The sequence below is a fragment of the Myotis yumanensis genome, unplaced genomic scaffold (assembly GCF_028538775.1).
Source record: "Myotis yumanensis isolate MYYU_CA2020_CCGP unplaced genomic scaffold, mMyoYum1.0.hap1 SCAF_10, whole genome shotgun sequence".
In the NCBI taxonomy this organism is placed as follows: domain Eukaryota; kingdom Metazoa; phylum Chordata; class Mammalia; order Chiroptera; family Vespertilionidae; genus Myotis; species Myotis yumanensis.
Genome location: NW_027223761.1, coordinates 34,903,247 through 34,926,692, shown reverse-complemented (window position 1 = coordinate 34,926,692; position 23,446 = coordinate 34,903,247). Strand labels below are relative to the sequence as shown.

At 42.8% G+C, this 23,446-nt stretch overlaps 1 protein-coding gene and 1 long non-coding RNA gene across 10 annotated transcripts in view; one reads left to right on the top strand and one right to left on the bottom strand.

Moving 5' to 3' along the window:
- LOC139017202 (uncharacterized) overlaps positions 1–23,446 on the bottom strand; it is a 425,767-nt gene that overhangs the window by 137,158 nt on the left and 265,163 nt on the right. The gene's annotated exons all lie outside the window — the stretch shown is intronic.
- MICAL2 (microtubule associated monooxygenase, calponin and LIM domain containing 2) overlaps positions 1–23,446 on the top strand; it is a 207,781-nt gene that overhangs the window by 169,941 nt on the left and 14,394 nt on the right. For all 9 annotated transcript variants that reach the window (XM_070425266.1, XM_070425263.1, XM_070425264.1 and 6 more), the window contains 3 exons: positions 6,385–6,491; positions 10,484–10,576; positions 13,471–13,564. In XM_070425266.1, coding sequence (XP_070281367.1) covers positions 6,385–6,491; positions 10,484–10,576; positions 13,471–13,564 — 294 coding nt within the window. The remainder of the gene's footprint in view (positions 1–6,384; positions 6,492–10,483; positions 10,577–13,470; positions 13,565–23,446) is intronic.

Here is a 23,446-nt window from a genome sequence, read left to right as displayed (position 1 = left end):
AAACATGGATTGGCTGCCTCCTGCATGCCCCACACCAGGGATTGAGCTGCAACCCCTGAGCATGTGCCCTGACCGGAAAACGAACTGGTGATCTCATGGTTCATGGGTCGATGCTCAGCCACTGAGCCACACAGGCTGGGCTCAGCTTTGATTTTTACAGAGAAGGCATAGTTTTTTATAGGGAGAATGAGTGAGTAGGGAGAGGGGCCAAGCAGGGACTCAGCAGAGTCAGGGAAGTTAAAAAAGTTATAAAGGGTGGGTCAGTATAAATGCTGACTGTGCCGGCTGTGTCTGTTAGCTGCTTATTACTGAAGTTGGGATTCTGTCCTCCCACAGAGACTGGGAGGCAGAGGCCCTATGCTTCCTGATGATTGCATTTTAAAGGAATGGCTTTCAGGTTCTTGAGAAAGACACTCCTGAGTGGTAGGAGACATACATTATCTCAAAGTGACAGAGTGAGGATTTTCAAGCATAAGCCCTTTTTAGTAAACGCTAAGAAAGGGTGGGTCGCCAGGGGCCTGTCCAAAGGTGTTGGCTAGAACAGTAAATTCTTTTGTCAGCCTTGAGTTTTCTCAAGTACTTTCAGCAGGGCTGGGCTCATCCTAGGGATGCAGCCTTGAGCTGTCAGAAACTATGTTAGTGTTTAAGTCTTTTAATGTAGGAGGGAGTGAGTGGGCTAAATAACTTATATTGAGGGTCTGTAGTTTTTATAAGCCAAGGTGAAGGTTGAGTCAAGAAAGGCGCTCAGAGGAGCTTGGCTAGTTTGTTCAAAGACAGAAGCTTTGTTAGTACAGGGATGGGCAAAAGTAGGGTTACTGTTCTCATGGAAAATAATAATACAAGAATCAACTCTGTGTTTTGCATACTCACAACTGTAAACCTACTTTTGCCTGCCCTGTATCTACCTGGGAGAGGAATTAGTAGGTCATGGAGTAGGCATGTGTGGTTTGCTGTAGAAGACACTGTCAGATCATTTTCCAATGACTGTCCCTATGTATATCCCCTCCAGCAGGAAACCAGAACTCTGTGTATTTTGTGTTCTCTCATTTGCTTGTTTTTATCCTCACCTGAGAACATGTTTATTGATTTGAGAGAGAGGGGAAAAAAACTTTGATGTGAGAAATATCAAATGGTTGCCTCTCATTCACATCCTGACCAGGAATCAAACCCGTAACCTAGGTATGTGCCCAACCAGGAATCAAACCCACAATCTTTTTTGGTGTATGGGGCAATGCTCCAACCAACAGAGCCACACCCACCCAGGGCTAATGAATTTAAATTTAAAAACTGAAGCAGTATAAAATGTTTTCTAATTAAATGTATTAAACACAACTTTTCCTTTTGATAGAATTATGTTTCACTTTAACCTAGCTTACTATGAGCTTTTATTATGAACTAGAGGCCCAGCGCATGAAATTCATGCACGGATATGATCCCTAGGCCTGGCCTGTGATCAGGGCCATATTCCTTGGCTGCCCACAGCCAGCCCTGCCCCCTGCCGCCACCCACCCCTGGTTCCCTTTTCACCATCGGGTGATTGGTGCCAGACAGGGGGGAAGGAACTGAGAGGTCAGCTGGGAGCGAGTGTGTTTTGCAGGCCAGCCACACCCCCGGTTGGGGTGAGGGTCCTAGCTGGGGGAGGGGCCAGCCTGGGCAAAGGGCCCCAGGCAGTTTTCAGGCCAGCCATGACCCCACTGGGGTAGGGGTCCCCACTGGGGGGTGAGGCCAGCCCCTCGCGGTGTTCTGGTCTCTTGTCATTCCTGTCGTGATGCTGGCTTTTTATATATATAGTAATGATAAATTTAATCAAATGCTTTTTCTACCTCTATTGAGATAATCATATTATTTTACTTTAATCAATAATGTGTTGAATTATATTGATTACATTTTTATATAGATTTGGAAATGTTAAATCATTACTGAGTTGTTGGGGTAAACCCAACTTGGTCATCATTTATAATCCTTTATGTATCACTGTGTCAGATTTGCTAATTGTTTTTTGTAGTTTTACACATATGCTCATGAGAGATATTGGTCTGAATTTTTTCCTTCTTGTAATATCTTGTCAAGTTCTTTAATAAAACTTAGGCTAGCTTCATAACACAAGTTGTGAAGTGTTCTGTTTTTCTCTATTCTCTCAAAGAGTTTTTCTTTTTAACATTGGTATTATTTCTTCTTTAAACATTTGGACATAAATGAAGTCATCTAGCCTAGAATTTTTTGGAGGGTGGTTTCTAAGTATGGATTCGGTTTCTCTAATAGGTATAATTACTCAGATTGTCTTACTTCTTATGTCAGTTTTGGTAAATCATGTTTTTCAATAAATTTGTCCATTTTATCTAAATTTTGAAATTTATTGTCATAAAATAGTTACTATAGGATTATTTTTATTTAAAATATTGGTCACTTGTATTTCTTTCTCTTTTTTCTTAGCCATTCTTCTTAAGTGGTTATCAATTTTATTTGTCTTTTTAAAGAAACAAAATTTTTCCATTTTATTTCTGCTTTGTCTATATTGTCTTTCATAATCTCTTCTTGATTTTTTTCCTTTTAGTTTCTTTAGGCTCAATTGGTAGTTCTTTTTCTAGCTTCTTGAAATAGAGCTTAGAGCATTAATTCTCAAGTGATTAATTCTAATCACTGTGTTAGCTGCATCTAGTTCTTTTGTTATGCCATTTTTAATCATCAGTTTAAATTTACTTTTAGTTCTTCTTTGATCTATAGGATGCTAGAAAAGCATTGCTTCACCTGAGCTTTCCCGTCTGGCAATCTCATTTTGAAAATTTCTGGTGTTATTTTCTATTACTGATTCCTAGCTTAATCTCACTGCTGTCAGAATACATACTATGTATGATTTCAGGCCTTTGAATTTTGTTGATTCTTACTTTATGGCTTGGCATAGCACCAACTTAGTAAATGTTCCATGGGCTCTAGAAAAGAAAAATGTGTATTCTCTAGTTCTTGGGGAGTGTTGTTCTACAAATGTATTAGTAGTGTTTGCTCAATATCCTTACAGGTTGTCAACTATTTTTCTAACCAACTGGTTATAAACAGGGGTTCACCACACCCGCCTCCTTTGGTTAAATAATTTGCTGGGATGGCACAGAACTCAGAAACACTTATACTTGCCCTGGCTGGTTTGGCTCAGTGGATAGGGCATCAACCTGCAGACTGAAGAGTCCCATGTTTGATTCTGGTCAAGGGCACATGTCTGGCTTGTGGGCTCGATTCCCAATAGGGGGCTTGCAAGAGGCAGCCAATCAATGATTCTCTCTCATCTCATCATTGATGTTTCTATCTCATCTCTCCCTCTCCCTTCCTCTCTGAAATCAATAAAAATATATTTTTAAAAAACAACACTTGCCAAAACCGGTTTGGCTCTGTGGATAGAGCGTCGACCTGTGGACTGAAGGGTCCCAGGTTCAATTCCGGTCAAGGGCATATACCTTGGTTGCGGGCACATCCCCAGTAGGAGGTGTGCAGGAGGCAGCTGGTTGATGTTTCTCTCTCATCGATGTTTCTAACTCTTTATCCCTCTCCCTTCCTCTCTGTAAAAAATCAATAAAAATATTTAAAAAAAAAAACACAACACTTACCCTTACCAGTTTATTATAAAGTATATAGTATAGGCTACCAATGAACAGCCTGATGAAGAATTACAGAGGGTGCAGTCAGGAAGGGTCCCTGTGGAATGGGGTGCCACACCCTGTAAGCATGAGGATGGGCGAGGGTTTGGGTGAGGGTTAGGATTAGGCTGCTAGATTTTGTGACTATTACAGTGCACAGAGAGTCTAGGTTTTGTTTCTTCATTTGAAGAATATTAAGTAGGCAGTAAAGAATGTATGGAAAGCCAGTAAAGTACTTGCATATCAATTTATTTCTCCCAAGGCTTGTTTTGAAGCGTCTTCGGGTGAGTCTGTAATAACCTTTACTAATGGCCCTGGCTGGGGGTGGGGGGACGTGAACATTTCCCAGTCCTGCAAAAGCTTTCGATATTATTTAGCCTGTAACTCCCCAGCGGCTTTTTGCCCAGCCTCATGCAGTTTCTCTCTGTGCATCTACGTATTCAGCAATACACTAAAGGGCCCTCTGTGCTTATCCCTGAAGCTCTTTTTCTGCACAGCTCCCGCCTCTCCAGGACTCTCCCTCACACATTCCAGCTGCCCAGCCCTCTCAAACGCTCATCTCCGTCTTTTCAACCCAATGAATCACCTGTGCTTGGCTAAGGTTTTTCCTATCTGCGCTGTGATCTGGAAAAAAAAGTGCCCCAGGGCAGAGGAAGCATTTGTGATCTAGAGCTTAACTCATTTGCTTCTGTTCTCACCTGTATCACAGTTCTGCACGTCCCACTGTCCAGCACCTGGAAACAGCTGCTTCATATACTTTGACTTCTAGAGCTTCATGGTGGGGGATCAATCCCGGAATGAGTTGCCCCGTTATAGCCAGAGTGAAACTCTGCAAATGACAAGTGAATGCCTAGAATGATGGTTCTATGAAGGAAGAGCATAAAGGGGAAGCGATGCAGAGGCACCTGTATAACTTGATGTAACTTTGCCAGAAGTTTAAGAAATGCATTCTGTTTGGGAACATTTCCTCCTCGATTTCAAAATGAAATTCAATGGGAATATTAAATTTGTTTTTAAGAGTTAAAAAACGTTGCATCCTTAGGTTACTATACATTTTCAACTAAGTGAAGGCGAATCGGGCAGTTTTACTAATGTTGCAGTATTGTTCATTTCGATCAATGAATGGTGAAGCATCAGCTATTGCCGATGCCAATAACATTTACCGAAGTGCCTCCAGTGAACCAGGCACTGTGTTAGACTCTTCACGTTGATCATTTTTAACCTTGTAATTCAAATCTGCAAGTTAGAAAATCCCGATCACCCAGCATGCAGGGAGGTGAAAGAATTCCTCAGGTGCAGGCGCTCAGACCGAATTACCCAGGGGTGATTTATGGCTGCGGCTGGGGAACAGTCTCAGCTCACCACTGCCACTGCCTCCTCCCATTGTTGCGCTGCTCCCCGAGTCATCTTCACCTGAGCTTTCCCAGCTGGCCAATGAAAGTGGAGAGCAGTTAACTCCCTCCCCAGAGAGGCTGTGTTATTATATACATGTCCTGCACTATTTTGCTTTGAATAACAGCATATGTAAATGTGCTCCTGGAGGATAAACTTATTTTTATTTTTTAAAACTTGGCCGCTCCCGCTGGGGTAGATAGTTGAACATTATGGAGAGGAAAAGGCAGTTTGGAGGGAATGTTTAGTCGGCTTGGGTTTGCCTCTCCACCTTCCTTTCTGCCCAGCCCGTATTTCCATTCAGATGGAAGCTGCCACGGCAGAGTAAAAATTAGTACATTTCCTATCACGGAGTCCTAGCGGGTCCTGCTATTCAGTGTCCAGAGTGCGTCCATCCAGATATTAATCATGAACTCTGCTTCCGGTGGATGTGGAGGGGCAGATGTTCTTGCTGAGAAGAATAAACGCCTCCCGTGGCACCTGGAAGACTTGATCGCACATGGTTCCCAGCCAGGTCCCAAAGAGACTCTGGTGGACACGGGCATTGGCTGCCTCTAACCATCTACCTTTTGCTCGGAGTTGGCCATACTGCTCCCCCGCCCCTCCCCGACTTCGGCTCTCCCGTGGGCCCTGCGTTGCTGAGCCCTACCTATCTTACAAGGCCTTTCCTGGCATTTGAATCATCACTTCAGTGATGTGATAATATCTGCACGTTAGGAAAATAGAAGTGGCATTTGTTTAGCCATAATTAATGAAATATTTATGTTGCATGAGACTATGTGATAAAACCTTCGGCTTAGAGTCCTTTTGCTTCTGATTACATTTGGGATTTTTTTTTTCTGTGACCAGACATTCTGACGCCAGCTCTTTTACACTGAGCAGATGTCATGTAGTAAAAATGGGTACCAGATGCTGTGAGCCGCAGAAAGGCGATTTGTTTAAGGGCTGGCTCTGACTTTCGTTGCATGCAATTACTCCGCAGAACAAACCTTACACACAAGCATTTAGGTAACTCAGCTAACTTCGGGCGAGTATTTTAATAATAGATTTCATCTCTGAACGCATTCAGGCAACCCACGGTATAAATGGTGCTTAAGGAATTAATTGATTTCTGCATAATACCTTTATTTTCGACGCGAAGAAAGAGCTGCAAAGCTCTTGGCAGGGACCCAGAAGTGTAATTAACGTGGAGGGCCAACTTTTCAGTTGCCCTTAGGTACTGCCTCCGCCTGCTCATGGCAGGTGCAGTGAGGGGAGGGCAGGGAGGGAGGGAAGCGGGGCAGAGGGGAGGGGGGGGAGGCATCTTTGGGTCACGAAGTAAGAAGAGAAGCTGGGAGTTCAGTGAGTTCTTGTGTTCTCCTTTCAGGTCCCAAGCACGTCCCCATCAGGGCGCAGGTGACAGGGGCTGCCTCTTCTGCCACCTCCTCCTCGGCAGATGAGGAATTTGATCCCCAGCTTTCCTTGCGGTCAAAGGTAACCACACTTGGCAAACCAAAGGGGGCCTTGGCTGGGGGGGCTGTTTACCCTGCAGACGTCAGGCCCAATGTGGGCTCCAGCTGCAGCGGGTTCATTAGAAGGATCACATTTCCTTGCATCTGACAGCACACGGCTCTTTCTACCTGGGGTACCCCAAGAATCATCTCTATTTTCTGTTGTTGACTTTTATAGGCTTGCCTTTCTCAGAGATGTAAAACTGGGGAGGGGAAAGAAAACAGACGTATTTCCTTGAAACCATTTGGTGACTACAGCTCTTAAAAGTGGGTTTAATTTGTGGTCCCAGAAACTAACTATTGGAAAAATTACAGCAAGAGGATGCGTATTTCCCGGGGGAAGGGGGGGGGGGGGGCCCGGGGAGCACAGCTTCATTTAAGCAGCACCCGAGGCAGACTGCGTAGGAAGTGTTATGTTTATTCCAATTAGACATGTGGAAAGAAAGGAACCACGCGGTTGCAGGTAAGTATGGATGCTCTGAGGGCCCCCGCTGTGGAAGGGACCAGTCGCTGGCCGGCTGGGGAGATGGCAGTCCTCCTTGCTTAATGAACGTTAATATTCCTAGAGAACACTTTTAAACACCTCCCATCCCCACAGACTTAAAAAGTACAAACACTGTTCTGTCTCCCCAAATGCCCCATATGTCACCCCACAGACCCACGCACCCCAGGACCACGGCTCGCTGTTGTTGCCATCCACGGGGCCAGAGCAGTTTCACAGGCGCAGTGCAATGCTCTGTTCATGTTTACTTTTGGGAGAGAGAGGATCTGAGGAGAAAGGGAGAGAACCAGATTTATTTATTTAGACTCAACTTTTCCATATCTGGCACTAGGCACTTTGGCATCATCTCAAGTCACTCAGGGGATCCAGCTCCACAAGGCCTCGGCTGGAGCAAGTCAGGAGGGGGCTGGGACATGGCATAGTGTGAGAGATGAGAGAGAGAGAGAGAGAGAGAGAGAGAGAGAGAGAGAGAGAGAGAGAGAGAATATGTATGGACTCTTAATTTTGCAACTTGGAGCATCTCTGATTAGTTTGTTACTCAACACAAATGAATTCTATGTGTGTGTTGCTTTCTGGGGTTTCCTTTTCCTCTTTTTGAGTGATCCAGAGTGTACTTCTGTATTCAAATGAGGCAGAGGCCGCAGTGTCAGCCATCCTGACACTCTTACGTTGGAGAAAAGAATGGAGTGGGCCCAACACATCAAAATAGCGAGACCATGATATGTAGGGCAAGCCTTGCAGGTAGCTGCTGGTCCTCCTGCTGCCCCAGAACAGTGCCAGTCCTCACCTGCCTGCTTCACCTGCTTCTGATGTGGCTGCTCTTACAGGAAGGAAAGCTGGCCAAGGACTCCCCAAGGGCTCACAGTGAAGGAACAAGAGAAGTCCTCCCCCTCTGTCTCCCTCCCCCTCCCCCCCCCCGCTCCCCCCCGCCCCCCCCCCCCCCGCCAATATATTTTTATTGATTTCAGAGTAGAAGGGAGAGGGAGAGAGAGATAGAAACATCAATGATGAGAATTATTGATCAGCTGCCTCTTGCACACCTTCTACTGGGGATTGAGCCCACAGCCCAGGCATGTACCCTGACCAGGAATTGAACTGTGACCTCCTGGTGCATAGGTCGACACTCAGTCATTGAGCCACACTGGCCAGGCACCCCCCTCTGGTGTTTTATGTCTTCTGTCCCATACAGGTGTGTCCCCGGATATGTGGCACAGAGTCCATCAGCTCAAATGAAGCTTTGCCTAGGAAACTGGAGACAGGATATGCACACTCCACCTCCTCCCTTTGCTCTGCCCTGAAACCAATGCCTGGATCCCAGAGACTGGGACCGGCAGCTGTCCTCGTCCCGCCAGAGTTCTCCTTTCTCTGTCCTTTATCTTCTTCTTCTTTAGCTCTTAGTCTCTTCCTTTTCCTCTCTGCATCCTCATCACCATCACCGAGGCTGTAAGAACTGTGCCTGGCTTATCATGAGATTCCCCGGGTGTTAACGAATCATCCTCATTTCTATGTCAATATTTTTTCATAAATAGCAGTAAAGGACCTCCTTTCCTCTTCTAGGTTATACTTTGCAGATTCTTGGTAAAGCCCTGGGGTTTGGCAGCTCTGCTGCTGGGAAGGGCTAAGACGGTGTGATGCTGCCGAAGCTTCTTTCCTTGAAATTGTATGAAATGGCCTTAATTCAGAAGAAGACTGCCATTTCTACAAAGCAGGAGTCCTTGATGTGCCTACACAGTATTTGGCACAGGAAAGGCAGAACAGACTATATGAAAATATGGATGCTGGACTCAGGTGACCCGGGCTTGCCTCCTGGCTCTACCAATTACTAATTGTGTGTCATCTTGGGCAAGTTATTTAACGTCTCTGAGTTTTGATTTTTTTTAATCTATAGAATAAGTCTCATTTGAGGGATAATTAAGATGATACATGTGAAGTAATTAGTACAGTGTCTTGCACATAACACTCAATCAATGGTGGGATTTGTTATGTAGGTTAGTAGGTTGTAAGCTCAAGAGATGTTTGTTGAGTAAATGCACCAACTCTGCATAGAATGAGTGGGAAAGTCTCTGGATAACAATTACCAGTGATCTCCTCCCCAGCCTTTTCAGTAAGGTCCTGGCTGCCTAACAGAGGGGTTCCCCCACCCCAATGTCCCAGAACCTCTGTTCAGAGAGATTGACAGTCAATCAGGAAGTTACCCCCTAGAAATAGAGATTATATGATAAGGAATAAGTTTGAGTTCTCAGAGCCAAAGTTTCCTTCCAACATGCATATACACATATAATAGCTGAAAAATCATATTTAGTAAAACATTATAATCATGCTAATGTATAATATAATAATATGCTAATAATAAAACAAATCATAGTATGTACTGAATTTCTATACTATATCTTTTCAAGTATTCTGCAAAGGGCTTGACCTGCCTTATCTCATTTATTCCTTATTACACCCCTACAAGGTAGGTATTAAATTGTTCTTATCACTGAAGAGGATGCTGACATGCAGAGTGTATGACATGCTACACTCACACAGCTCGTCAGGAACTAATGCCAGCTCTGCAGGCTCCCCGGCACAAGGCCCCCCATCATCCTCTGCTGTTTCTCCAACCAGAATGTCTCCTGAACTTTCCATGTGTGGAGCTGGCCACACCACTACTTCCCCTTCCTCTGCTGTCTGAAACCTGGAAATGGCACCATCACGAGCCAGACATCTAATTAAAATGCATCAGTTTTGAATGTTCTGTATTTTTCAAGCCCAGGCACACAAAGAACCCAGTGACATTCATGATGCGTTTGTGTAGCTAAATGAAGTAGGGAAGAGAAGCAATCTTATGCCTCTCTCCAGCCAAGAAAACTTTTCATTTCATTTAGATATGCTCCTCTATTCCCGGGTTTAATTGGGCAATGTAGACCCAACCTGAGGACTATTTAAAGTTGTTAACTGGTTTTCAGGTAGTATACTTTGTGTGTGAGTGAGTGTGTGTGTGTGTGTGTGTGTCCCAGACTCATCATCCCTGGGCCTTATGGTAGTGCCTATAGAGAGTGTAATTCTTGTATGATTTCTTCCTTCAACTGAACCAAGTCAGTGCTCTATAAAGCCACTCCCAAATACACACACACACACACACACACACACACACACACACACACACATTTCCCAACCCAGCACCTACTAGCCACATGTGGCTATTTATATTTACATATAAATCATTAAAATGAAATAAAATTCAAAATTCAATTTCTTAATCCCATAGCCTCATTTCAGGCATCCAAAAGCCACATGTGGCTGGTGGCTTCCAGATTTAGGCAGCACAGATACAGAGCATTCCCACCAGTGCAGAGGTTCTTGGACATCACTGTTCTAGAAGCTAATCGGTGGTTTGGTTGCAGGGGGCAGAAGCCTATGACAGTGTTTTGTCAGTTTCAACCCATTTTCTCAAACATATATTTTTTCTTCTCTGTTGGTTTTTATAGGAGAGGAAGACACTTAGAAGAAGAAGGAAGTTGGAGAAAGCAACAAAACAACTGGTTAAGCAAGAAGAATTAAAAAGACTTCATAAAGCTCAGGTCAGGAAAACTTGATATGAGTGAGTGGGCCTGGGACCCTGGGAATCGGAAAGCCCTCGGAAGTCAGGATTGCAGTGGGGAGGTGGGCTGGAGAAAGGTCAGTTCCTCTTCTCAGAGCGACCAGGTTCCTGGCCCTTCTAAAGGCTCTGGCTCAAACCCTTGTGGGACTCTGGGGCCTGGAGAGCCCTGGTGTTAACCTGGCCCACCCCCAGCAGCCTTTCCATCTGCAGACACATTTCCAGCAAAGGGAGCCTGAAATGACAGCCAACACATGGCCGGGGCCTTGACTGCCACATAGCAGTCTGTGTGGATACACCTTCCCTCAATTTGCTGCCAGTGTCTCTGCTGAACTGACAGCTATTAGGAGCTGTCTCTGTTGCAAAATCAGTTGAACAACATAAGCACCCAGCATTCTGATATAGGCTTCCCGGCCCACTGCAAACATTTCTTCCCAAATCGACCTGCCCATCTCTGTCACAGAGCGGCAAAATGAAGCAGACAGGCAAGGCATCCTCCCTCTCCCTGAGGCCCTCAAAGCTAGCCTTCAAGAACAGTTAGGTTTTAGGACAAAAGGACTTCGAATGGCCTCTCATATTAATCCATTGTACCCTTACATTCCTCTCTCCAGTTATTCCCTTTATCTGGCCATGTAGTCCTGGAAGTTGTGTCTTACAAGAAGGAGATCATTTAGTCCAACCTCTTTTACTCTTGACTTGAGAGCTGCCCCTGTCACCCGATGGACAGGGAAAATTCCCATCAGCTTCTTCTGTCCACTCTCAGCTTCTAAAACAGGTTTCTTTGAAACATACCAACTTTCCCTTCTGAGAACAAGATACGTCTTTATGATATGGACTGGCAAGCTCAGCAGTTTCCCCTTATAGTTTCACTCCAGGCAATAGGTGGCAATAGTAGAAGAATTACAATGGCCCTTAGAGTCTTAATTTGCTTTCCTTTTTAATCTTTGAGATTTTCATCCTTAGTGTCCAAAGAATGACCACTATATTAGCCAGAGTGGGTGGCTTAAACAACAGAAATTCATCTCACACAGTTCTCAAGGCTGGAAATCCAAGCTCAAGGTGCCTTCAGGGTGGCTTTCTGGTGAGGACTCTCTTCCTGGCTTGTAGACAGCTGCCTTGCTGTAGCCTCACATGGCCTTTATTTTCTGTGCACATGTAGAGAAAGAGATCAATCTCTGGTATCTCTTCTTCTGATAAGGATGCCAGATCCATCAGATTAGGGCCCCACCTTCTTGACTTCTTTTAATCTCATTTATCTCCTTTAAGGCCCTGTCTCCAAATATAGTCACTTTGGGAGTTAGAACTTCAACGTATGAATGGGGGTGAGGGGGCCTCCACTTACTCCATAATAAGCACATAGCCATAATCACAAAGTAATCAGTAATAAAGTTATTTAAATGTTTTCTTTCCTTTTGCAATTCTACACCATGCCAGCAAGAGACCGATTTATAAAGATATAATTATCTTTAAAAGAGAGACAGAGAGGAAGGGGGCATGAAATTACAAGTTGTTTAAGATATAATTCCCATCTATTTCAGATTTTATGTTTGGGGCTTAAATACTCTTCGTTGGCACAAGAGGAGCCAGGTGGCTGCTCAGGCCTCTTCAGGGGATTGGAGGTGCTTTGGAAATTGTACCCCTAAATCTAGGGGAGACTTAGAAAGACTCAGAGTTAAGGAGGAAAGGGGGTGAGACAATGTTGGAGTGAGATACAGGAGAAAGAACACACACATACTACCTGCCCCAACAGCTGCTGGGTCCTTAAACATACCTGGTCTTCCAGGAGCCAAATCTGTTCTACCAGGAGCTGTGCCTTTGGCAGCATGGTATCTGAAAACAGAGAAAACGAAGGGATGAGCAAAATGGACATAGGACAGGCTCTCCCCTCATTTTCCTTCCTAATAATACACAGGAGAGAAAGACCTAGTAGGGAAAGTAAACATGAAAATGCAAACCCACTCATGACCCCAAATCTTTCAAGGTGCCAATGCTGAGTCTAAGCCAATGTTGTCCCTTAACAGTGGCCAGCAAACTGCGGCTCGCGAGCCACATGCGGCTCTTTGGCCCCTTGAGTGTGGCTCTTCCACAAAATACCACGTGCGGGCGCGCATGTACAGTGCGATTAAAACTTCGTGGCCCATGCACAGAAGTTGGTATTTTGTGGAAGAGCCACACTCAAGGGGCCAAAGAGCCGCATGTGGCTCTCGAGCCGCAGTTTGCCAACCACTGCCTTAGCAGGATAAACATCTGGTGTCTCAATAACCTGCTGGTAACAAAGCTACCATACACTTCCACAGTAAAAGGCCCCGGGCATAGGCCCGGCCCCACGGGGCAGTGAAGGAGTAGGTACAGTCTGTAGCTGAGAAAGGAACTCCCATACCCAGGAGTTGGCCCGGGTCTCCTGCTCCAGATCAATTCCTTGGAGGGACCTGCCGGTTCTTCTCGGGAAAGTGGACTGTGAGCGTGCTCTGTGTTTGCCCCCAGAGCTCCTGTCTTACTCAGAGTTGTGGTTCTTCGTGACCATAGTCAGAGGCTGAGGCTCCAAGGAGTCCAGGAGCCGGGAGGACTGCCCACCTGGCCCAGCAGCCTCTGCCTGAGCGCTCGTCTGTGTGATTAGCTGGTCAAGGGGGACTATTTTAGCATCTACTTGGAGGCAAAGTGAGCTGACACACAGACTCCTCGCTTTATGTCTCCATGCTACAGAAGGGAAATGTCACGTTCTAGTTGTTTGTGAATTCGGAGGTCCTGACGCAGTTAATCAAGGAGGTGACACCGCATGGGGAAGGGCTTCTTCCTCTTGGAAAGGCAGTGGCAGGATTGGCCCCTCTTGTGACTCTGTGCGAGGGTCCCCTGTGACATAAACCCCTGGCATTGCAGGCCATCCAGAGGCAGCTGGAGGAGGTGGAGGAGCGGCAGAGGGCCTCCGAGATCCAGGGCGTGAGGCTGGAGAAGGCACTGAGAGGAGAAGCAGGTAGGCATCCCATCAGATCCACAGCAGCAGCCCCATCGTGGCTGTGGTCTGAGAACAGTGCTGGCCTCACCGTCTGGGCAAAACAGGGAAACTTGTCATCCTCTGGATCTGCCAATATCGACACAATGCGAAATCTACAGCTGCTTCACACTTTCATTGTCAACCTGACCGTTGGAAATTCCTAGGAGCACTGGTAGGCCTGTGGGCCTTGTCCCTGGGTTTCTGCTCTGCCCAGTTATCTGCTACTGTGAATGTTCTTTGCAATTCAGGGATTAGCATAGATTTGGGAGAACAGTTTGGGCATTCAAGCAATGTTGGTAGTGATTCAAAGCCTGGACTTTAGTAAAAATCCTGGTTTCTCCCTTTACTCACTGTATGACCTTAGACCAGCCACATTTTAAATTTTTACAATTTAAATCTCTCCTCTAAAATGGAGATAATAGTGGTTTCCAACCTTATAGAGCTGATGTAAACATTAAAGAAGAAATTTTACATATATTCATGTATATGGATATGTATAAATATCTCTCTGTATATATGTGTATATATACATTTATATATGTATAGACACATACATTTACATTTATACACACATATACATACACATTTACATATATATGTAAATGTGTATGTATGTATATATAAAAATTAGCACACTGCCTGGCACAGGTAAAGCACTAAATGGTAGCTATTCTACCGATAGCTTCACACTCTCAGATCCGAACAGAATTCATCTGGTGAAGCCCTGTTATTGCTGGACATGAGGACAGTGGGTCTATAATGATGACTATGACACAGTTTCTGCCTTTGAGAGCTTTACAGTCCACTGAAGGACACAGACCTGTAGAGAAATAAACCACAATACAGGAGGACCAGTGCTGTGGTAGGGACAAGCATCAGGGTGCATGGGCACAGGAGCAAGAGGTTCCTAACTGATCCTGGGAGAGGGATGGTCAGGCTAGGCTTCCCGGGAGGGGTGGCCTGTCAAGATGAGAACCAGAGGAGGAAGGAGTTAACCAGTGAGGCGAGGAGACTGTTCTGGCAGAGGGAGCAGCACCTGCAAAGGCCAGATGTGCAAAGACGTGAAATGCCTTAACGAAAGAGGGGCCGGGAAGGGTTCTGGGGTGAGGGATGACTTAAAGAAATCCACTTGTTTTTCAAAACCACCCAGCATCTGTGTGGGTAGTGAATTGAGGGGGCCCTTAGGGTTTGTGGGAAGTATTGTCTCTCTAGCTTTGTGACATGATGTCTTTAGCCTTTTATATTTTGGATATAAAGTGTGAAAAACCAAATGCTGGAAACACATCTCTCTCTGTGTAACCATGAAAATGTGTTACTGGTTAAACAACAGAGTGAAAGGTTAGGGTTTCAATTCTCTTAAAACTTCAGTTATTTGAGAGTGATGATACTAGCAAGGGCAGACCCAGATTTTGTGAGGCCTGAAGCTCATACAAAGTCATGCCCGCAAAATTGTGAGGGCTGCTCCCCCATCCAAGTGAGGGGCCCTGGGTTCCAGCTTTAGTATTAGCTGTATGGCTCACATGTCTTTGGTTAACAGGGAAACGCTGGAGTCAGAGTTTAACCCCTCTGTGCCTCAGTTTCCTTATTTGTAAAGTAAGAGTGATACTTTTATCTGTTTCTTGGATTTGTGGTGAGGATCGGCTAAAACAATTAATGTGGAAGCCCTAGCATAGGGCCTGACTATGGGATGGATGGCATAATTTATTAATAAATATTTGTTCTTATTCTTACTAAAACACCCTATGCATGTCCTTGTAAAGAAAACCCAAATCCACTCATCAGAAGTAGGTTTCATTACTAAAATGATACCCATTTCCTGCTGCTTGGAGTGAGAGTCACTGCCCGTCTGGTGCTTTTCTTTAGGAATCCACTGATTTCAGTGAGAGCCTTAGAAATGAACGGGATAAACCAGCAAAGCTAGGGCATGCTTCCGTTTGCTGGGGAGGCACTGTGGCGTGGGGGGGGGGGGGGGGGGGGCAGGGAGAATTATAGGCATCAGAGAGCACAGGGTTCAAATTCTGTTCCATTGCATTTAGGCTGTGTAGTCCTAGGAAAATCACTTAACCCCTCTGGTCCCATATTGCTTATCTGAAAAATGGAGCCAATAGTCTCCACATTACCAGGTCGTTTTGAGAATTAAGGGCCTTGGTGGGCAAAGTGTCTCCCAGAGTGTGGGCAATACATGCTACTTGACAGTACTTTACAAAATATTGATATCCACATACATACACTTTTAAAGAACTCACTCTCTCTCTATTCGTCACTGCTTGAGATTTATATTCTAGAAACCAATATTTTCACACTTGTGAACATCTCCCCGTTTTGAGTTATCAGCTAAAGAAACCCTGATGCTTGTGGTGTTGTCCAAGGTATGCTAACCTGGCCAGAAGATGATTCCATTCCTTCTCTTGATATCTTTGGTAATTTAATCCCCCTGTTCAGTTTATGGGCCTTTTCCTCCTTGATTGTCTTTGTGTGGGTGACAGATGCAAACCAACCAGGAGCTAAAGACTAAAAGAGTCAAGGCAGGGAGCGCAGCCCCACAGGAAGCCATATGGGAGATTTGCAGACCAGGCATCAAAATTAATACACCCTTAACTTATAATAACATTTGTGCAATAATAATGTTTCTTTACAGTTTAATATTCTATTCAGCCCCTTTAAGAGATTGCCCTGGTGCTTAATGAATGGCCGATGCTTATTAGGTTAAGTTGTATTTGAGCTGGCCTGTGTTGGTCTGGTTCAAGTAATGTAATGGGAATTATTTAATAGGTATTATTAGGATAATTAGAAAATGATCACAGTTAGGCAATAATATTGAGCTATAAAGGTTGTGAATAACCAAATTTAGAGACAGGCCTGAAAACATGAGTAGTCTGCGACAGTTACGCAAGTCTCCTCTAATGATTATGTGCTCCCGCCTGAAAGGGTCTTTTGTTCCTAGGAGTTATTCATTAGTCAGGCATTGAATTAGAGGAACATGCGGGGGTGCAGGATGGAGGGCAATGGTGACTGAAGAGCAAAATGAGGCTTTGATGAGCTCCTAATTGTCCTGCAACAATTCCTGCTTTCTCTTTTCCCCAACAGTCAGAAATACGCTTCCCCACCCCCGGGAAGGGGTTTTCCCCTCTTTGTCAAGGAGGGGAAAACAACGAGAAACAAAAATCTAAGAATCCACCCAGAACACAAGTCATTATGTTCTGTAGAATGTGTGTGCGTGTGTGTGTGTGCGTGTGTGTGCGCGTGTGCGTGTGCATGTGTGTGTGCGCATGTGTTATAGATGGGTGTCCTTGACAAAGGGGATGGATTCCCCTGGTGGTCCTGGCTGCCCAGAGTAAAGGACCAGGACACTCATGTCCTGACTGCCCTAGGCCCCACCTTCTGTAAGGAGGCCAACCTCAGCTTTGCCAGCCACTCAGGTTCTTCTTAATCAAGGCCCTGCTACCTACGGGCTTGTTGGTTGTCAGCACAGTGGTCAGTGTTATGCGCTGGGGTCATGGACTACCCCAATTTAGCAAGAGACCATCATTCACATTTAGATGGTCTGGATGACAGAATTTGTTCTTTCTTTCGGTGCCTAGGGACAGGTGAAATCTGGTGAAAACCGCCAGTGACTTGGAAGAAGAAAGGATATATCCCCAAGAGAGGTGGATGGGAATTAGTCCTCCCTTTTAAGCTTACCAGCTTCTGGGAAGGCTTACCAGCTGGTTGTCTGCATTGAGCTTCTTGCCCTTTTTTCTTTTCCTTTTTTTTTTTTTTTTGTCAGATGACTTTTCCATCATATAGAGGGGTTTGCAAAGGAACATCAGGATTGCCAGGCTGCCAGCAGGTGGCAGTAGGCACACACATTATGATGAGAAAATGGAATGAAAACCTAGCCAGGAAGAGGGAAGTAGTTTGGCGTATACTCTGTGGTTTTTTTCTTGACTGTGGCTGAGGAACAGAAAGAATAATAATTTCTTGGGTAATGTAAGGGTGAAGTGTCCTGAAAAGAACAGAAATACTAGAGTCAGTTGCTCCTGTGTTTGAATCCTGATGCCGTTCATAGAGAGTGGCAAGGAATAATAAGATTCCAAAGTAGATGGCTAAAGAAGAAAGGAATTTGGGTTGGTTTGCCACAACTCTATGATTCAATTAAAGTAGGACACTCCTGAGTTTGGATCCCAAAGTGATCATCATATGACAATTACCTCTTTGTGAAACTTTCTTATCTGTAAAATGGACTAATGATACCAACCTTGTAGGGTTGGTATAAAGAAAAGACTAAATGAAATAATATTAGTAAAGCACCTAAAAGAATTGCCTGGTAGGTAATAGGTATTCAAAAAAGTTAAGTCCTACTTTTTCTTTTCTTTCTTTCCTTTCTCTTTTTTCCCCTTCATACCTTCACCTCTTTCATCTAACCTCTCTCCCTCTGACCACTCTCAGTCTATGCTCTGTACCTGCAAGTCTGTTTTCTATTTTGTTTGTTAGTTTATTTTATTCATTAGAGTGAAATCATATGGTACTTGTTTTTCTCTGATGGGCGTATTTCATTTAGCATAATACTCTCCAGGTCCATCCATGCTGTCGCAAAAAGGTAAGGTTCCTTCTTTTTCATGGCTGAGTAGTACTCCCTTGAGTAAATGTACCACAGCTTTTGTATCCACTTATCTACTGATAGGCACATGGGCTGCTTCCAAATAGCACTGCAATGAACATACATCCTCTTTCCTTTCATGTTCATATCATTATAAAACATAGCTGGATGGTCAACAATTTCTCATATTGTATTTAGTTATTTGTTCAATTGTTCACATTCCTTTTAAAACTATACTCCCTAGAAGACATTTAAACTAGTTTCCATAAAAATATATAATACATGAATTTCCCATGCCTGGTCCATATTAGGATCTCAATGTAGACCCATGCTATTACCCCAAAAAACCAATTCAGTAAACGCAGTTTAGCCAAGAGAAGCAAACACTGAGGTTCGAAGGCATGCCTCTCCGACTGCGTGCCATAGTTTGGGGATAGATTTCAGGGGATGGACATCTGTCAGGTAACTTTCCACAGCGACTTGTTCCCTACCTGTACTGAAAGGCAGTGAGTCCGAGGCCTGCCTGCCATCACAGTTGCCTGGCTGCTGTGCTCTCCAAGGCCAGCAGAGCAGGGGGCGTGGGGACCAAGATCCTTCTGTGATCCTGGAGGGGTCTGTATGGAGACAGGGTGGACAGGGTTGCCTGAAGCTCAGGCAACATTATTTCATCACATAATGCAATGGAGTGTGGTCAGGAAAGAACTCCAACCACATCGAGAATGGCCAGGAATAACAAGACTCCAAAGCTGATGGGGAAGCAAGCAAGGCGTCTGGATGGGTTGCCACAGCTCTGCTGCTATGATCCATAGAATGAACTTTGCAACCCTCAGGTTTGAAAAGCACTGTCATAATGATTTTACCTGGAAAAATATTTTAAAGCCCATAACCAGATGGCTGCCTGAGCCGCAGATACAGAAGGGAGTTCCTAAGAGCCATAAAGCAGCAGAATGGTGGACGAGATCCTAAAAAAGCCCATTCACTACAAGCATCCTTTTAAAAACATTGCAATGCTCTCGAGTAAGTGAGATAAATCTCCCAGGGCCAAGAAGAAGAAAGAAGAAGGTATTGCTGAAACTTACATGTGCCAGGAAAGAAGCAAGCACAAAAACAGAAACCCGGGTGGTCTTGGGGGGAAATATCCCTTGCTTAGTGTCTAAGCCTTGGAACTAACAAGAAGGTAAGGAGCTGACCTTAAGGTTCCCACACTAAGCCAAGTCTCTAGCTCGGCCAGACCAAGTATAGATCCTCTAAAGAAACCATGCCTCAGTTTAGGCTATCGGGATCCCATCTGACAGATTAAGTTCAATAAACTATGAGCTTATAATAATAATAATTCTTAAAATTACCCAAAACACAAAGAAGTGAGTCACTGAGAATGAGAGTCAGCAAAAACAATACAATTCCAATGGCCAAGAACTTCAACTACATTAATTATTAAACATGGACTATACTATGTCTATGTGTAAAATATTTAAAGAATTAGCAAATTGCATTCAAAAATGAGCAAGCAGAAAAACACTGTAAAAGTAAACAGTCAACACCACCTTAACCTTCACCAGCCATAACCATAATCAAACTTAACATTCCTGCTATGATGTATAAGAAAGATATCTTGTTGCTAAAATAGCTCTAAGTTGGGAGTTGAATGACTAGAAGTAAAGTGTTCTAGGCTCCTTATATTGTTTAAAAGGAGGTTAAGGTGTTAAATTTAGACTTTGCTAAGGTATTAGAAATGCCTATTTACATTTTAAGTATAATCACTGAAAGAAGAGAAATAAAATGAGTAACTTCCAAATCAGTTGGGGGAAACAGAAGGAGAAAAAAATAATCAAACAAAAATTCTAATTCAGTTCTAAATAGCAATAAAAAAGCCTAGAAAAAAAGATGACAAGATAGCATCAAGGAAGATGGAAGAAATAAGCCCAAACACTCAGTCATATTAATGACAATGAACAAAACAACACCCAATTATATTCTGTTTAGCAGACACGTATAAAGCACAAAAAGTTTTAAAGTAAAAGGATGGCAAAATATATACTAGCTTAATAAAGCTGGAGTAATTATATTAGAAGCAGTAAAACAGCCTTTAGTGCCAAAACCATGATTAGGAATAAACAGAATCACCACATAATTTAAAAATAATCAACTCCCCAAGAAGATAAGACAGTTATGTTTTTTTGTTTTTGGGGTGTGTGTGTGTGTGTGTGTGTGTGTGTGTGTGTGTGTGTGTGTGTTTTGTTGTGGGTTTTTTGTTGTTGTTAATCTCCACCTGAGGATATTTTTCATTGATTTTTAGAGAGAGTGGGAGGGAGGGGGAGAGAAAGAGAGAGACACACACACATCGATAGAGGTTTCCTCCCACATGCTGTGGCCGGGGCCAAAGATCGAGCCTGCAACCGAGGTACATGCCCTTGACTAGAATCGAACCCACAACTCTTCATTCCACAAGCCGATGCTCTAACCACTGCTCTATGTATTGACTTGACTGTATATATTGACTTGACTGTAATAGGCTCAAAATATATAAAGCCAAAAAATGATGAACCCACAGGGAAAATGTTCTACTCTCATGGCAGGAGAATTTAGTACATCTCTCAAGTAATGATAGTCAAGCAGACAAAACATTAGTATAAATTTGAATAATGCAATAATAACCTTGATTTAATGGTCACTTATAAAACCCTGCACCTCCAAATTACAGAATGTATATTTTTTGCAATTTCACATGGTGATTTACAAATATTGACCATAAGTTCACAAAGTTAGTCTCAGGGAATCTATATTATACAGACTCTGTTCTATACTACAATGTAATTAACTTAGAAATCAATAGCCAAAAGATATTTTTTAAACCACACAGTTAGAAAGCAAAAATATACATTTCTCATCAATCAAATAAAAAATGGATATTTAAAAAATACTTGGAAATTTAAATATACTAAATAAGAAAAAGAAAGCAATAGATCAGGGAATGTGGTTATTAGAGGTACGGCCTTAAATACTTTTATTAAAAAAGAAGAAAGGCTGAGAAGTAATGAGCCAAGTGTTCAACTTAATTTAGAAAAAGGAAAATAAAATAAACCTAAAGAAAGAAAATTATATATATATGAGCAAAAGTAAATGATATAGAGAATAAAGATAAAATCAAGAGGATCAAGCAAGCCAAATATTGGCTCTTTAAAAAGACTACAGAGATTCTCTTAAATTGATTTAAAAAATAAGAAGACAGAAATAAATAAATTAGGAATGAAAAGGGCAGACATAACCCCAGTATAGTAAAGATTTAAAAAGATAAAAGAATAGAATGAACAAATGAACATGTAATCTAATTTCAAAATTTGCAATCTAAGGGTGATTCAACAATCACCATATTAACAAATTAAAGAGGAAAACCATATGGTCTTTTTAATAGAAGAAGAAAACATCATTTGACAAAAACTAATACTCATTTGGGATAAAAACTTCTAGCAAAAAGGCATACAACAAGATAGAACATTCTTAATTTGAAAGATACCATCCAAAACCATAAAGCAAGCATCATTGTTGAATGGTAAAATATTAGAAATGTTTCTTTAAAAATCGGCAATAAGAGAAGGGTGCCTACCATCATCTCTTCTATTCAACACTGTACAGGAGACCCTAGCCAGCAGAGGAAGACAAGGGAAAAATGTCCTATGGCTTGGAAGGGAAGAAACATTTTTTTCTGTTTTTATTTTTCAGATGATAAAATTACTCACATGGAAAACCCAAAAGAATGTACACATAAATTATTAAAAATAAGATTCTATATGATGGTGATTAAATATAAGATCAAAATTTAAAAAGGGATTGCATTTCTATATCTCAGCATCAAGCAGTTAGAAAATGCAATAACAAAGAAGATATCACTAATATTAGCAAAAAAAATACCTAAGATTCAATCCAACAAAAAATGTGCACCTTTATGAAGCCCATGTCAGTACTTTTCAGAAAGCCACCTGAAGGCCTGAACATCCGTGAAAACCCAACGTGAGCCTGCTGTAGCATTGCAGGTCACAGGAAAGAGGTGAATCAGGGACCACTGGCTCCACGTACAGGAAAAATGAAATTGAGTCTTACCTTACATCATACAAGCAAACGTTTCATACAAGTTAAAGACTTTAATATGAATAATTAAACTGAAAAGTTAATAAGAATCAAGTTGGAATATAACGCTATAAAGGAAAAGACAATCCACTAATTTGGAAAATATATTGGCAACAAATATAACCAAAAAAATCAATATTCTAGAATATGTAAAGAACTTTTATAAATCAGTAAGAAATAGGCAAACAACTCAATGTAAAGATAAGCAAATTATATAAATATACATTTCACAGTAAAATATTCATGAATAATTAGGAATATGCAAATTAAGACTACAATGAGAAACTATTTTAAACTATTGAATTATCAACACTTGTAAAAATGTGACAATACTAAGTATTTGGTAAGGACAGAACAAAATGACCTTTTATTCAATGTTGGTGGAAATGAAAAGAGTCACAACTCTTTGGAAAACAATTTGGCCTCGTGCTGTGGAGCTGAACATTTGCATACCTTACTAAGAATTTCATTCCTGAGTGTGTATTTCAAAGATACACTTGCCTACATGGGCCAGAAAACTCGAACAAGAACCTTTCACTGCAGCATCATTTACAATAGCAAAACACTAAGAATGACCTTGACATCCATTAATAGGGAAATGGGTCAATTGTGGCATAGCTAGCCCTGGCATATACAACCGAAGACTGTATACACAACAGGGAAAATGAATGGCAACATGGATGCATTTTAGAAACATAATATGGAATTTTAAAACAAGCATGTTTTAAAAGACTACATATACTAGTATAACATCATTTCAATAAAATTCTAAAGCAAGAAAAACTTTATTTATAATGAATAGATATGTAGCCAAAAGCAAAACAAAACAAACATACAAAAAAGTGTTTAAAAAGGAAGGACACTAGATCTTTTGTTTTTTAACTGCAGCCTCTGGCTCCCGGAATGGAATTGAGGGCTTCCTTCCAGCATCCTGGCTTGGTCAAGACTGAACCAGGCCACACCCACAGTGCAGTGTTCTGGATCGTCACCAACATGTGTAAGGCACCTGTGGGAGGTCAGGATACCAGGAGCGCTGGGTACAGAAAGCCTGGCTAGAGATTTAAATGAAATAGGCTGGGATGAGCACAGGAGCTAAGAGCCGACCAGAGGCCAGCAAGGAGAGGCAGAGGCTGCACCCCAGCCATTCCGGGGGAGAC